Source organism: Nyctereutes procyonoides, unplaced genomic scaffold, assembly GCF_905146905.1.
Source record: "Nyctereutes procyonoides isolate TBG_1078 unplaced genomic scaffold, NYPRO_anot_genome, whole genome shotgun sequence".
NCBI classification, from domain to species: Eukaryota; Metazoa; Chordata; class Mammalia; order Carnivora; family Canidae; genus Nyctereutes; species Nyctereutes procyonoides.
This window is the reverse complement of record NW_026575051.1, coordinates 5,082,288-5,099,576: the sequence shown is the minus strand read 5'-3', so window position 1 is coordinate 5,099,576 and position 17,289 is coordinate 5,082,288. Positions and strand designations below refer to the sequence as shown.

Sequence of the window (17,289 nt, the reverse complement as noted above, 5' to 3'; positions counted from 1 at the left end):
ACCTTTTAAAATTTCTATGTGGTAGCTATAAATCAAAATGTTCCGTTTGTATGAGTACATTTACTTCCAGAAAAGTATCAGAAAGTCTCTAGAGGGCTACAATGAGGGACCTGAACTCTTGGTACTGATGCTTTAACTGTGAGTCCTCTACTGACTCCCACTTATCAAAGGTCCTTCATTTATGGTCAAAGTTGAGGACATCCCATTACTAAATTATCAAATCATCAGTATAATTTCACACCAAAAGAAGAATGGCATTAGGGTGTAAAAGTTTACCCAGCATCCAGCATACTATCTAGCACATAGTGGGTAGTCAAGTTCTTTGGTGAATAATAATGATCACATAACTACATGAATGAATGAATCTGAGCAACACTTGTTAACTGACTAAGGGATTCTATATTATTTTAAGTAGTGCGAATAAGGAAATAATTTGTAGTATAAATAATTCAAAAGGTTTTTTTTTTGTTTGTTTTATGATAATCACACACACAGAGAGAGAGAGAGAGAGAGAGAGAGGCAGAGACACAGGCAGAGGGAGAAGCAGGCTCCATGCACCGGGAGCCCGACATGGGATTCGATCCCGGGTCTCCAGGATCGCGCCCTGGGCCAAAGGCAGGCGCCAAACTGCTGCGCCACCCAGGGATCCCTCAAAAGTTTTATTTGTATTTGAATAGGTAGTACCCGACAACTTAATACTATCCTTCAAATGAAACAAAAATACTACAGGTGAAGAACTTATTTAAAAAGTGCTAGATCAAAAAAAAAAAAAAAAAGTGCTAGATCTTCCTGACAGTAGAATTTCAATTTATAAACATAAAAGAAAATAGAAAATCACCATTAGGGAAACACCAGAGTAATAATTGCCATAGATAAAATCCACTAACAGATGTTAAAATTAGTGGGTGGAATTTTGCAAACTATGTAAGGAGATTTTCATAGTTTCAGAGTTTCTTCCTCAAAATATTTGCGAACTACTTCACTACACTACTCTATAGTAGAGAACTTGGGAAAAACAGCCTGAACCAAGTGATCAATGCTATGTCATTACCAGCAGTAAGATATACAGAGACTTCTGAATCCTGTGATATGAAGGACACAACATCATATCTGTAGCATTCTCGCCAAAGACATTTAACTTTAGTATAACTGTGCAGACACCTAAGACTAACCCCAAAATGAGGGGCATTTGACAAAATAACTGATCTGTTAATACTCCTTCAAAGTGTCAAAGTCAAGAAAAACAAGTATTCCAAAACAAAAAAAAAGAAAAAAGAAAAAAACAAGTAAAGGCTGAGGAACTATTATAGTTTGCAGGGTTCAGGAGAAATAACTAAATGGAATGTGGAATTCTGGATAGAGTCCAGGAACAGAAAAAGAAAATTAATGGGAAAACTAATGAGATTCAAATAAAGTCTTTAGTTATTTTATAAGGTTAATTTTCTGATTCTGATCATTATACTCTATGTGAAATGTTAACATTAGGAGAAGCTAAGTAAAGGATATACAAGAAGCTATTATTTTTGTAACTTTTCTATAGATCTAAAATTAGTTCAAATTAAAATTTTTTTAAAGTAGTGGAAAGTTTGGAAATTAGTTTTCCCTTTATTTTTCCAAAGCCTAATCTTAACTGAGATTAGACCACTTAGTTCTCAGGCTCTTACCAAGTAATTCTCTTACTTCTCTGTATGGGGAAGTTATTTGAAACCCTACATTTCAGAGCACTTGGGTGGCTCAATCATTTGGGCAGCCAGCTCTTGATTTCAAATCAGGTCATGGTCTCAGGGTCCTGAGATAGAGCCCTGCATCAGGATCTGTACTCAGCAGGGAGTCTGCTTGAAGATTCTCTCTCCCTCTCCTTCAGCCCCTCCCCCTGCTTACTGTCTCTCAAAAATAAACAAATAAATCTTTAAAAAAAAAGAAACCTAGGGATCCCTGGGTGGCGCAGTGGTTTGGTGCCTGCCTTTGGCCCAGGGCCCGATCCTGGAGACCCAGGATCGAATCCCACGTCGGGCTCCCGGTGCATGGAGACTGCTTCTCCCTCTGCCTATGTCTCTGCCTCTCTCTCTCTCTCTATGTGACTATCATAAATAAATAAAAATTTAAAAAAAGTATTAAAAAAAAGAAACCTTACATTTCAAACTGTATGTTGCATATCACAAGTAAATAAGGGTTGGGGCACCTGACTGGCTCAGTTGGTGGAACATGAAACCTTATCTCAGGGTCATGAGTTCAACCCCATGTTGAGTGTAGAGCTTACTTAAAAAAAAATAAACAAAATGTATTTTTAAAAAAGAGTAAATTGGGGCTATTCAACATTATACTGGAATTCATAAGCAGTATAACAAGGTGAGAAAAAGAAATATAAGGTATAAGAATTATAAAGGAAGAAACAAAATTTCATTATTTATAGGTGATGATTTTTTAATGAAGAAAATAATCTACCAATAAATTAATAAAATTAATAAGATTTTATCAAGTTTGCTGGATACAAGATCAATATATAAAAATCAAGTATACTCTTATGTACCTGCAGGAAACAGAAAGTGAAATTTTTTAAAAGATACCATTTACCAAAGCATAATAAATATGAAATAAGTTGTAATGAAACTAAGGAAAGGTAGGTAAGATTTCTTTAGAAAAATTATACAACTTTACTGAGTACTATTAATTAAATTAATTGAAAACTAGCAAGTTCATGAGTTAGAAGACTCAATATTTAAAGATCTCAGTCTCTCAAAACAAACTTTATACATTCATTATAATTTTAATGTAAATCTCAACAGGATTTTTTTTTCAACAGGATTTTTTTAATGGAACATTATAAACAGATTCTAAAATGTATGTATAAATGCAAAAAGCCAAGAATGCCATATTCTTTTGAAGCACAGCACAAGAAGGCTTACTTCTCCAATTATCAAAATTTAATATAAAGTTGTAATATTTAAGATAATGGCCAAAAAAAGTAGACAGAATAAGTAAACATTCATATATGCATATATTGGAATACATGGAAGGAAAATGAGCAATCTCAAGCAACTTACCACCACATGGAGGACTGTTATATACATGATATTGAGCAAAAGAAGCAGAAATAAAATTTTCATACAGCGTAACTCCATCAATATAAAATTCAAACTGAAAACTCAAACTGAACTAAACTGTATTGTTTAGAAATATGTACATTACTGGTAAAACTATAAAGCAAAGCAAAGAAATTATTATCATAAAAAGTCAAAATAATGAATACCTTTGTGGAAATAGGTGGAATTATAATCAAAGACCTGGGTGGTGGTAACAAAGATGTTTGTTTTATAAGTATTTATTCAGCTCAGCATCTATTTTTTTTAAGATTTTATTTGTTTATTTGACAGAGAGAGAGAGCACACAAGCATGGGGAGAAGCAGAGAGAGAGGGAGAAGCAGACTTCCTGCTGTGCAGAGAGCTCAACGTGGGCTCAGTCCCAAGACCCCAAGAATCATGACCTGAGCTGAAGGCAGACGCTTAACCAACTGAGCCACCCAGACCCCCAACATCTAGTTTTTTAAGATTTATCTATTTATTTATTTGAGAGAGAGAGTGTGTGCATGAGAGAGGGCATAAGTTGAGGGAGGGGCAGAGGGGGAGAATCCCAAGCAGACTTCTTATTGAGCACAAAGCCCAATCCAGGGCTTAATCCCATATCCTGAAATCATGACCCGAGCCAAAACCAAGAGTCAGTCAGTCAACCAATTGAGCCAGCTAGGCACCCCATCAAGATCTATTTTAATGCACTTTCTATATGTATGTTATATTTCACAATAAAAACGGGCATTTTTTGACTAACTTATCAAAACTGTTACTAAACTAATTACTACAAAATAGCAAGACAGTATAGTATTACAGAGATATACGATTAGACCAATGAAACAGAAAAGAGATACACAGATATATGTTGCACAGTTTATATCAGATGTGTCACTATAGAAACAAACTTTTTAATGAATGATATGAAACAACTGGATACTTACTTAAAAAAAAATTTAGGGGCACCTGGGTGGCTCAGTAAGTTAAGTGTCCAATTCTTGATCTCAGCTCAGATCTTGATCTCAGGGCTCCATGCTGGGTGTAGAACTTATTAAAAACAGTAACAACAAGAAAAACAATTTTTAGACCTCTACCTAATGCCATACACAAAAATCTATTCCTGGTAGATTAAAGACCTAAATGTGAATGGTAAAACCATAAAATTTTTTAAGAATTATGTAGGACAATATTTTCATGATCTTGAGGTAAAAAAATGATTTCTCAAACAAGACATAAGAAGTACTAGCCTGCCTAAGAGGAAAAGACTAATAAATTAATAAAGTAAAAGTCTTGTTCATTCAAAGACACACAAAGATTGAAAAGCAAACCACAGAAAGGGAGAGATACTTGTAATACACACACTCAGCAAAGGACTTAAATCTGCAATATATATTCTCCTACAAATCCATAAGGAAACAACTCAATGAGACTGATCAAGATTATTGAAGTGAAAAGTGAAATTTGAGTTACATGCTAACTCACACACACTAAAATGGAACTTGTACAATGATGCACCAAGAGGCATGTACAAAAATATTCCTGGCAATATTTTTCCCAGTAGCCCCGAACTGGAAACAAAAACAGGAGCCTGTGCAAGCCTAGAGACCAAGAAAATAGGGAGATTGCTGCCTTGGATCCTGATGGTTTTTTAGTTACGGTTCCAGTCTCTGATGAGGCCTAACTGCCTTTTATCCTCTTTTAGTAAATTTCCTGTTTTGCTTAAGCTAATTTAAGCAATTTCTCTGTGTGTGTGTTTTCTTGGTTTTTTGCTTTTGCAATCATTAGAGCTTTGCTTTGAAAAAAATGCAGAAGGAGAAACTATAAATCATAAAGATTTAAGAGACCCATCAACTGATATGAAAGCTTCATTTAGGTCCTAATATGAACACAAAGATTGTAAAAAATTGTACAACATATAATAGTAAATAATATTTTTTAAAGATCACTCCAAAACCCACCATATCTTTGGCTGAAGGTTTCTCATGTGATTGTAGTCAAGCTGTCAGTCATCTCAAGGCTCTACTGAGGCTGGAGATCAGCCTTTAGGGTTACTCATGCATTTGCTGCCAGGCCTGGGTTTCTCACCTTGTGGGCCTCTCCAACAGTGCTTGAGTGTCCTCCTAATATGGTAGCTGGGACCAGCTACATGCAGAATTCCTACTTTAAAAACTATTCAGAATTTCAAGATGGTCAGAGTAGAGCATTAAGGCAAGTGTGGAACCTTCTAAGCCCTGTTTAATTGCATAGGTCACACACTCTTGAAGCCAAGTCTTGCAGCTGGTGAGAGATAGAGAGTCAGAGAGCAACCAGGACAGAAGCATCGTACAACCTACTCTCAAAAGTGACATCCTATCATTTTTGTTGTATTCTCACTTATTAGATACAAGTTACTAGGTCCATCCCACACTAAAGGGGTAGGGATCACACAGAGGCATAAATACCAATTAGCCGTTGCAGATCATCTTAGAGGTCCTCTAAGGCCACAACAACCATCTATGAGATAAGCAGGGAAATTTGAGCATTGATTGAATATTTGATAAAGAACCATTATTAATTTCTTAAATATACTGATGGTATTGTAGTTAAATTAAAAAGAGGGTCTCCTTCTGGGGCACCTGGTTGACTTAGTCAATAGAGTATGAGACTTTGATCTCAGGGTTATGAGTTTGAGCCCCACATTGGGCACACAGATTACTTAAAAAAAAAAAAGAGGGTCTTCTTTTAAATATCTACAGATGAAATAATTTCATTTTTTGAATGTGCTTAAAAATAATATGAATTGGGAGAGGAGTGAGCATTGAATAGATGAGATAAGATTGGCCATGAGTTGACTACTGTTAAAGCAGGTTATAAATACATGGGAGGATGGGATCCCTGGGTGGCGCAGCGGTTTGGCGCCTACCTTTGGCTCAGGGCGCTATCCTGGAGATCCGGGATCGAATCCCACATCGGGCTCCCGGTGCATGGAGCCTGCTTCTCCCTCTGCCTATGTCTCTGCCTCTCTCTCTCTCTGTGTGTGACTATCATAAATAAATAAAAAAAATAAATACATGGGAGGTCATTATACTCTAGTTTTGTATGTGTTTGAACCTCAAACACACACACACACACACACACACACACACACACACAAAGCCTTGCTTATCTAAGACACTAACTTGGCTCACTGAACTTATAACTGAATTCAGATGAGCACACATTATGATGTAAGTTGAAGATAGGTCCTCAGGAGTGCCTGGGTGGCTCAGTGAGTAGATCATTGGGCTTTTGATTTTGGCTCAGGTCATGACCTCAGGATCATGAGATTGAGCCATTTATAGGGCTCCATGCTGGATGTAGAGCCTGCTCAAGATTCTCTCCTCTCCTTCTCCCCATCCCCCCATCCCCCCTGTGCATGTGCACGCATGCACTCTTTCTTTCTCTCAAAAAAAAAAAAAAAAAAGGATAGGCTGTCAGGGCAGGAGCTGCAGGCTTGAGACATCAAAGGATGACACCATGCATGTTAATCTATTTGCTTCAAAATTTACAAATTCTCATGGTATTCTTGGAAAAGAAAGTAAGTATTGAAGGAGTTGTTGAAGAAAGAGACTGAAATGATTGGCATATGGAAGAGAGACAACATATACCGATGTGGAAATCAAGCCAGCTAAGTATGGTTCTTGCCTAGTTCTCCAGCTTTATTTCCAGTACTGGAGGATTCCCAGGGCCTTCTGCTACTAGACTAGGGGTGAAATGGGACTACGTCTGGGCTGTTGGAATCAGAAGTTTTATTGTGACGTCTGTTTTCCATGATTAGCAGGAAGACCTTGAAGTGAAAGGTGCTTAAGCCTGTGATTTATAACTGAGGTATAAAAGCATGTGGTAAAGTAGGAGAAGCTACATACTAAAGGAGGTAATAAAAGGGACTAATGGAGGGCTATGTGTCAAGAGCTGCTATTACCATGCTCAGTCAGTTACACACAGGGATCATTATTTTAAATATTCTTTACAGTATTTTTGAAAGTGACTTTTAAAAGTTAGCCTACTGGGGGGTGGGGGATGGGGTAACTGGGTAATGGGCACTAAGGAGGGCATGTGATGTAATGAGCGCTGGGTGTTATAAGACTGATGAGGGCAGCTCCGGTGGCTCAGTGGTTTAGTGCTGCCTTCAGCCTAGTGTGTGATCCTGGAGACCCGGGATTGAGTCCCATGTCAGGCTCCCTGCATGGAGCCTGCTTCTCCCTCTGCCTGTGTCTCTGCCTCTCTCTCTCTCTCTGCATCTCTCATGAATAAATAAATTTTTTTAATTTTTTTAAAATTTTTATTTATTTATGATAGTCACACACAGAGAGAGAGAGAGAGAGAGAGAGAGAGAGAGAGGCAGAGACACAGGCAGAGGGAGAAGCAGGCTCCATGTACCGGGAGCCTGACGTGGGATTTGATCCCGGGTCTCCAGGATCACGCCCTGGGCCAAAGGCAGGCGCCAAACCGCTGCGCCACCCAGGGATCCCTCATGAATAAATAAATAAAAATCTTAAAAAAAAAAAAAAAAGACTGATGAATCACTGAGCTCTACCTCTGAAACTAATAATATATTAATTAATTGAATTTAAATTTTTTAAAAAGCCAGCCTACCTCTTCTTACTTAAATTATCTTGTTTTTCAGTCCTGACATTTAGTTTGCTGACCAGGCAACTGATTCCTCCTCTCAATGTCTGTTATGCAGCTTTCTGTTCTTCATTAATTTATGTCATTTTTGGATCATGTCATCAAATGTCCATTGGTGAGTTCAGCACTGGAACCCCAGGAGGTGGATGGAGTCTCTGCCTCAATCATTTCCTTATTGCTAAGAACCCAAACTGAAGCTATACTTAAGGTAGAAAAAAAGGAGGCAGAAAATGGATATTCCATCCATAGGGTGAGGGTTCAGATTTGAGAGACTGTGCCATTATTAAGGTCACTGCCAGACAACTCGGCCAGCCACCTGGTTTTCAAAAGAATTAAACAGCATTGGTACTTTTCTTGGTGAAATTACCACTGGTTGAAATCTGCCCTCAATCCAGAAGATCCAGAGGCAATTTTGCCAATATTCCTAGAGTGGATCCATCTTTCAGCTGGACCTGCAGTAACCCAAGACCATGGGCCTACTTTATAATCATCATGCCAGCTTATTAATCTACAATGAGAAAATGCTGTCATGGTAACAAAGCACTCAAATCCATAGGATAAGCACTTTCCTTACCTGAGTCAAAAGTCCACCTACTAATTTATAATCAGAAATAACTGTTACAGGGATCAAACTAGTTGAAGGTCATATAAGCAGCACATTTTCTTCACATAGGTAAACTGGCATAGAAATCAAACCACAAAAATACTCAGTAATCTTGGCATTGCCAACATCTATTTATTAAAGTACCTTTTTCTGGGCTTCCCTACTGAACAACTGACCATCCAAACAACACTGATCATTTTGACTGACACATGCTTTCTCTAGATATGTTTGTGCATTCAATCTGGTTACCCTCTCATTATTCTAGAGGCAGAGTGATATCCTGCCTTTTTTAAGGACAATATCACATGTCTCTACTAAAACCCATTATATGTTGATATTACATTCAGACACTGAGAGAACAATTATATTCGCATATTTCCAAGTTCCTGGGGCACATCATAATCATTTCCAAATATTGATAATAAGGTTACTAGAGTTTTGTTTCTGTTAGGTAATTTAAAAGTAGGGTTTGCCTTTGCTCCCATATGTGACAATGTGGATAGGAGGACTGAATGAAATCATGTTTGAAACAGGTTTAGCTCAGTGTCATTTTGCACCTAGTTAATCCTTCATAAATGATAAGTATTGTCTTATTATTATTGATTAGTTTTGTTTTCTTATCCCCTCCCCCATCATCTCATTTACCATCTCTAAGAGCAGGTAAGTGGCTGAGCCTGATATGCACTTCTAGCCAATTTCTCTTTGAGTCCCACTCCATACACCCATACCTGGACCACAAAGATCTAAATTCTGGGAATTGGTCATGGCATGTGGAACCAGAGTTCTTTTCTTCACTCATTCTTAACTTCTCCAAGGGCCACTTTCAAAAAAGAAAAGTTATTCAGATCAAAGACAAAACAACATCAGACCATGCCTTGCTTTTGTCAAATATGTCGGGTTCCCTGGTTTTAAAACCTCACTTTCCGCCTCAACATCTGTCATAGGTTCCTTCTTCCTTGTGAGTGCTCTGATGATCAATGTCCTGAGATTGTACCCATTCAACAGTGGCCACCTGGTTCTGGGAACTTTCATCAAGGAAGACTTTTCTGCACCCTCCTTCCTTGTGGATTATAACAGATCCTTGAGTGTGGTGGCATCCACAACTTTTCTGACTGGGATTATTCAGGTAGGATCTGAGTCTCTGAACCCCTGAAGAAGAAATAAATAAATAAAGGAGCTACAAAGGGACCCTTTCCTTTTGTTACTCCTGTTACCCATGGTAATATATCTGAAACTTCAATGATTTATTTTTGGAAAACTTACAGGATGTGTGGATAGGCTCTCCTCAGTGATAAAACTTTTTCCTCCTCAGAAATCATTCACCATTGATTTAGGATGAGATATGGAACATTCTCATCAGTCTCTTCTCTAAAACTAAAGAAGGGCCCTAGGGACTATGGTCTAGAGTTCTTTTTTTAAAAATTTATTATTATTATTATTTTATTTATTTATGATAGTCACACACAGAGAGAGAGAGAGAGAGAGAGGCAGAGCATAGGCAGAGGAAGAAGCAGGCTCCATGCACCAGGAGCCCGATGTGGGATTCGATTCCGGGTCTCCAGGATCGCGCCCTGCGCCAAAGGCAGGCGCTAAACTGCTGCGCCACCCAGGGATCCCTGATCTAGAGTTCTATTCATGATTTCACGTGTTGTTTTTTTAAAATTCTTTATATTCTTTCAACAAGAATAGCACTCATAGGTTCACATACTATATTTTGAGTTAAGTAAGCATTAGAGTCAGACCTGGAACCCTTTGTCTAGAATTTCAGGAGCATAGCTAAAGGACAATAATATCAATGACTTGTTAAAATATCAAAACTTATTTTTGGTGTGTCTTTGATTTTCTCTGAGAGTCTACCATCTGAAGCTTCATCGTTGAACTAAAGTCACATATGCTAGCTTTGTCTTTTTCCACAATTAATCTACTCTTTAGCTAATTTTTGCTGATCTCTCCTCGGACCATCTTTTATTAGGTATAGATTTATTGGAAGCCTGCAAAGTCAGGTTTTCCTAGTGAGCAGGCTCCAGCCCTGATACCAGCTATATGACCTACTTAAATCACTTTACCTTTATGGGCCTCAGTTTCCTTGTGTGTAAAATGGGAATAATAATGTTTGTTTTGTAGGGTTCTCATGATTAAGTGAGAAAATACATGTAAAGCACTCAACCCAGAGTCTGTCACATAGTAAGCATCAATATGTTATAATTATGGTACAGAAAATATGAATTTGGTACTTTGATAGAGACCAAAAATTAAAAAAAGAAGATGTAATTCCTGTGGTTAAAAAATCCAGTCTTTTAGAAAAAGACAAAATAACAGGCAATGTAAGTAAGTTAGCAACCTATGAATTATCTACAAGGTCCTGGGCATGTTCTCTTGCCTCCTTTGAGCCTCGGGGTTTTGTTTGTTTGTTTGTCTAATAAAGGAGGAGACATTCCATTTCCAGGAAGATAAAATAGATGCTTTTCCCTGTTCCTCCTGCTAAATACAATTAAAAACCTTAGAATGTTATTTATAAAACAAACATAAGAAAATGCTGAAAAGTGGAGAGAAGAAAGCAAACTAGCTCAGAATCTCAGGCCCCAAGGAACAACACAGTGGTGAGTTTCCAGGGTTTTCTTTTTGCCTCTTCTATTTCAAACTTGATGCTGAAGAAGCCAGAAACCCACAACTCTAATGCCTGTGCACATGTACACACACATGTACAACCCTAACAGAAGTCTGTTCTGTAGCACCAAAAAAGGCTAGTGAGGCTGAAAACTTTTACATAATAACTACTCTGCTCCAGACAAACATCAAGGGAAAACAAAACAAAACTGTGGTATCAAACCCCCTCATGCCAACCAAGGCCAATCAAGGAGCCAGACTTTCACCCTTACCCACCTGTAATGAGATGCCCACCCACCCCAAAACTGGAATGTTGTCAGAGAAGGCCAAACAGGGAGTCAAGACTTTCATTTCTACTGTGCAGTAATGAGATCCCCCTTCCTACTCCTCAATTGGGTGATGTCAGACATGGTCTAGTGAAGAGGACAGCCCCCTCTGTTGGGTCAATGGAGGCCAAAAGGGAAGAAGTAAGTTAATAGCAGCAGAGGACTACTGGGGAGCCAGAACTCCCACCTCCCACCCCTGCTCAGCAATAATGAAGATTCCTTACTGCCTCAGCTGTTGGTGGAAGCTTAGGGAAGAACTGGCTTCTACAACTATAGGTAGCAATGAGATGGCACCTGGCCCCTCTCCTGCCATCACTTTGTCAAAATAAGCTAGCTAAAACAGAAGGGTTAAATAAGATCCAATGTCTCATAGGATAGTGCCCAAAATGTTTGTAATTGAACTGAAAATTACTTGTCATAGTAAGAGCCAGAAAAATCTCAACTTGAATGAGAAAAGACAATAAAAAGATGACAACATTGAGATGACAGAAATGTTAGGATTATCTGGCAAAGATTTTAAAGCAGCCATCCTAAACATACTTCAGCAAGCAATAATGAACATGTTTGAAACAAGTGAGAAAACAGAAAGTCTCAGCAAGTAAACAGAAAATATGAAGAAGCAAATGGAAATTTTAGAACCAAAAAGTACAATAAAATTAAAATTAAATTAAAAATTCAAAGGATGAGCTCAATAGCAGAATAGAGAAGACAGGGAAGATAGAATGAACTCAAAGAACAATAGAAATTGCTTAATCTGAACAACAGAGAGGAAACAGACTAGAAAAAAATAAAGCCCCAGGGACAAGTAGGGTGATAACAAAATATCTAATATTTGTATCATAAGAGTCCCAGAAAGAGAGGAGAAAAAAGATGGGGCTGAATTACTTGAAGAAGTAATAGGTGAAAACTCCCCAAATTTGGCAAAAGATATAATCCTATGGATTCAAGAAGCTGAGAAAATTTCAAACAAGATAAATCCATAGAAATCCACCCTAAGACAAATTATAGCCAATCATCTGAAAACTAAAGACAAAAAGATCTTGAAAACAGTGAGAGAAACACTTTTTCTATGGTGTGAGAGGGGTGAGCAACTCAAATGACAGCAGATTTCTTATCAGAAATAATAGAGTCCAACATAAGTTGCACAATATTTTGTTTGCTAACAGCAAAGAACTGTCAATCCAAAATCATATACCCAGTGAAAATATCCTTCAAGAATAAAAGGAAAAAAAAAGAATAAAAGGAAAATCAAGACCTTCTGAGATGAGGGAAAACTAAAAGAATTTGCTACCAGCAGACCTTACCCTAATAGAATGGTGAATGGAAGTTCTCTAAACAGAAAGGAAGTAATAAAAGAAAGAATCTTGGAACATCAAGAAGAAAGAACAATGGAAAGAGTAAAAATATGGATAAATATGATAGATTTTCCTTGTCTTCTTGTGCCTTCTAAATTATGTTTGATGGTTGAAATGAGATGATAACATTATGATGTGGTTCAAAATGTATGTAGAAGAAATATTTAAAACAATTATTATGGGCCCCTGAACAACCCCCTTAAAAATCTGAACATTTATATGCAGATTTTTAAAAATACAATTCAGTATTGTAAATGTATTTTCTCTTTCTTACGATTGTCTTGATAACATTTTCCTTTCTCTATCCTACTTCATTATAATAACATAGTATGTAATACATATACCAAATATATTTCAATCATCTGGTTTGTATTGGTAAGGCTTCCAGTCAACATTAGGCTAATAGGAATTAAGTTTTTGAGGAATCAGAAGTTATATATGGGGGGTGCCTGGGTGGCTCAAGTAAGTTAAGCATCTGCCTTCAGCTCAGGGTCATAATCTCACAGTCCTGGGATCAAGCCCAGCATTGGACTTCCTGCTCAGGAGGGAGCCTGCTTCTCCCTCTCCCTTTGCCCCTCCCCCTGCTCATACTTTCCCTCTTTCAAATAAATAAATAATACCTTTTAAAAAAGTTATACATGGATTTTCAACTGTTGGGGGGTGCCCCTAACCCCTATGGTATTCAAGGGTCAACTATAGTTTTGCAAGATGTTACCATTGGGGGAAACAGTAAGGAGGATACTAGATCTCTCTGTATTGTTTCTTACAACAGCATATCAATTTACAGTTATCGAAAATAAAAAGGTTAAAGTTAAAAAGAAGTCTGTACTAGATAATAATGTCTAACATTTATTGCTATATTTTAGTCACTGTTAAAAAACACTTTACCTGTATCCATCTCATTTGATCCTTACAACCTATGAGGATAGGTGTTACTATGAGCCTTATTTTAAGGAAAAAAATGTTATAGAGAAGTTAAATGAATTGCCCAAGGTCACACAGGCAGTAAGATCTCAAACTGGGAATTAGGCTCAGAGTTGTCTACCTCTAGAATCTGCACTTTAGATAATTTTAAAGTGCAAACTAATATTAATAAACATGAAATGTTCAGTGTCAGAAGAATGTAAAGCATAGGAATGATCTTTAGTTGGTTGGAGTTGTCTGTAAAGGAAACAACCATGTATTGAGACTTTTCTTCATTCACTGAATATTGCGTACTTGCTTTCTCTAAGAATGGCAGGTAGGTTTCATGACATAGGCCAAGTCTGACTGATTGACATTGGCTGCCTAGAAAATTAGGTTAACGCAGATACTGATGCCACATCACAGCTGAGGAAGAAAGAGTTTTATGGCTATAGATATTCGCCATTTACAAGGTGGAAGGAAAAGATGAAGAATGAGTGATAATGTGTTTGCATCTGTCACTATTCTCAGATTTGAGCTTAGTATTTTACATGTATTATACAATGTAATCCATACAAAACACTGTGTTGAGTATTATCCACTTTTTATAGATGAGGAAACACGTTCATCGAGTTTAGTTAACTGGTCCAAGTTCACACAGCCAGTGAGTGGCAGAGCCAGGATTGAAGAGAAGTTCTTCATCCCTAGGAATCATGCTCTTTTCACCACATCTGCTGAAGAATTTTATTGAGTTCTTGAAAGAAATTATGGACATGGATTGGCAGAAATGGCAAAATATATATATATATATTTCTGCATAAATACAGAAATAGAAATCAACCAATCCCTCAAAAGACAGGAAGCTGACTGGCCCAATTAGAGTCGTAGAGTATATTGGAGAGTAATGACTAGAGATTATAGGGACCCAGTGCCCAACTGACTGAAAGCTTGGAAACAAAAAAGCTTTTAAACCCCAAAGATTTACTCTCCCAAGTTTATTTTCTGCAGGCTTCTAGTGCAGTGGAATATGAAGGGCTACCAATAATAGTAGGCTTCAAGACTTGTCTATTTTTCCCCCATCTTCTTTATTAGGCTGTGCAAGTATTATTAACCTACTTTCTTAAGGGGAATAGGACTCACCCGCTATCCATCAATTTTCTTATTGTTTTTTAATTATAAAAGATGGCTGGCTCAGTCAGTAGAGCAGGCAACTCTTGACATCAGTGTTACGAGTTCAATCCCCATGGTGGGCATGGAGCCTACTTGAAAAAAGAAAGATGGGCATGTATATATATTGCAAGAGTCTCAAATAACAAAATTAAATAAATAAATTTTAAAGTATTGCCCCAACCTTTAATCCCATTCCTCAAAAGTAACTTCTGTTAATAGTTTGGGGTCTACACTTTTAGATCCTTTGTATATTTAAAAATAGATATATATATATAGGGCAACCCGGGTGGCTCGCCGTTTAGTGGCACCTTCAGCCCAGGCTGTAATCCTGGAGACCTGGGTTTGAGTCCCACATAGGGCCCCCTGCATGGAGCCTGTTTCTCCCTCTGCCTGTGTCTCTGCCTCTCTCTCTGTGTGTCTCTCATGAATAAATAAATATTTTCAAAAATAAAAAAATATATATGTCTATAATTTTTATATTATATATGCATGTGTACATACAAAATGCTATTTTGTACCATTATATTTAATGTATAATTTATAATATATGTAATTATATATAAATATAGAATTGTTCTATGTAATTATATATAAATATATAATTGGAAAAATTATATTAAGTACACAAATAACTAATTTTATATATTCATGAATTTATACGTTTATACATAAATATATAAATACGTTAATTTATGTAACATATAAATATATGTAAACATAACTATATATTTATATAAATATATAAATTATATATTTAATGTAATATAGTATTTTATGTGTAATTATGTTTACATTTATAGTATTTTACATGCACATATGTATATATAATATACAAATTATATTTATTATATATACTGAATATATGGAAACAGAATTTATGTCTTATATGTTATATAATATATACATATTATTATATATAACCCTGAAGACATAAATTTAGGTTAATCATTCTTAGTAAAGATATAAGTCAAAGGCTGAGAAGTTTGAGCTGGAATCCGGGTTTTTAACTTTCTTTTTTTTTTAAGATTTTATTTATTCATGAGAGACATAGAGAGGCAGAGAGAGGGGCAGAGGGAGAAGCAGGCACGGACTCGATCCCGGGACTGCAGGATCGCGCCCTGAACCAAAGGCAGGTGCCAAGCCGCTGAGCCACCCAGGGATCCCTCCTCAGGGTTTTTTTTTTTTTTTAATTTATCTTTTCCTTTGTGAACTTCTCGTTCCTCACAGGGATATTAACATCTGAAAAGGGTTGTCAAAGCTTCTAACAAAAGGGCCATCAGAAAGGCAAAAGTTTGTCCTGATTACACTGGGTCACTGTTAACCTCACATTAATAAGGTCGGTAGAGAGGGACGCCTGGGTGGCTCAGTGGTTGAGCGTCTGCCTTCGGCTCAGATGGAAATTCCAGGCTGGGATCCAGTCCCACATGGGGCTCCCCGTGCGGAGCCTGTTTTTTCCCTCTGCCTATGTTTCTGTGTCTCTCATAAATAAATAAGATCTTTAAAAAGGAATAATACCATCAATAGATCCTAGAGCAAGAACTTACGCTTAAGTGCTCCTGAAGCGAGAAGCGTGGTCCAGTGCCTAGCGGGAGCTTCCGAATCAACACCAAGGATTCAGATCGTCAATTTCAGTTGCTGAGAAAGAAGAGTTATCAAAGGGGCCTAACAACTTTTTGCTGGATAGCGCCTAATCGACGCCTCTGTGGATTTGATGACATTCCTTTTTTTTTTTTTTAAGATTTTATTTATTCATGAGAGACAGAAAGAGGCAGACACAGGCAGAGGGAGAAGCAGGCTCCGTGCAGGGAGCCCGACGTGGGACTCGGTCCCAGGACTCCGGGGTCACGCCCTGGGCTGCAGGCGGCGCTAAACCGCTGCGCCACCCAGGCGTCCCGGGTTTGACGACGTTCTGTTTCACTCTGATTTTCTTTATGCCTGATGCCTGCAGCTATCGATGGGCTTGTTGGGTTTTGGCTTCCTTGCTACGTACCTTCCGGAGGCTGCAATCAGCGCTTACCTGGCTGCCGTGGCGCTACACGTTATTCTGTCCCAGCTGACTTGCATCTTTGGCATTATGATCGGTTTCCACTCTGGTCCCATCTCCTTCTTCTATGTAAGTAATTTCTACCCTCACCCAGAGAGACAAGTGCCCCTCCCCTCACCTCCAAAAGGAAGTGGACCCTCCTGGAGAGACTGCTGCCTAGGCGGCTGGGTCAACAGAGTCTTAGAAATAATTGCATCTGTTCTAGATTTACGATCCTAATTGCAGATGCCAGTAGGATCATGTCCTCAGTTGCATTAACTATTTGGCCCAGGCTTTTTAAACAAACATTAAATTTAGGCTTTTAAAATACAGGAATCTATCATAATTCTTCCCATTACATGCCTTATAGCAGACTTGTATCCTAAAACATTAAAGAATATAAAATGCCACATAGTCCCTTAATGCAAGAATGGCATAGAAGCCATGCTAAAGAACATCAATCGTTTAAAAAAATTAGTAAAGGAGCAGGCTGGTAAACAGAACTCCTGGGTTCTTTTTTTAAATATTTTACTTATTTATTCATGAGAGATACAGAGAGAGGGAGAGGCAGAGACACAGGCAGAGGGA

The 17,289-nt window shown here is 37.7% G+C and overlaps 1 protein-coding gene across 1 annotated transcript in view; it reads left to right on the top strand.

The window, feature by feature from the left end:
- Window positions 1-17,289, top strand: part of SLC26A8 (solute carrier family 26 member 8) — a 74,770-nt gene that overhangs the window by 9,859 nt on the left and 47,622 nt on the right. Inside the window, exons 3-5 of the mRNA XM_055330366.1 lie at window positions 7,712-7,828; window positions 9,262-9,443; window positions 16,627-16,791. Of these exons, the coding sequence (XP_055186341.1) occupies window positions 7,712-7,828; window positions 9,262-9,443; window positions 16,627-16,791 (464 nt within the window). The remainder of the gene's footprint in view (window positions 1-7,711; window positions 7,829-9,261; window positions 9,444-16,626; window positions 16,792-17,289) is intronic.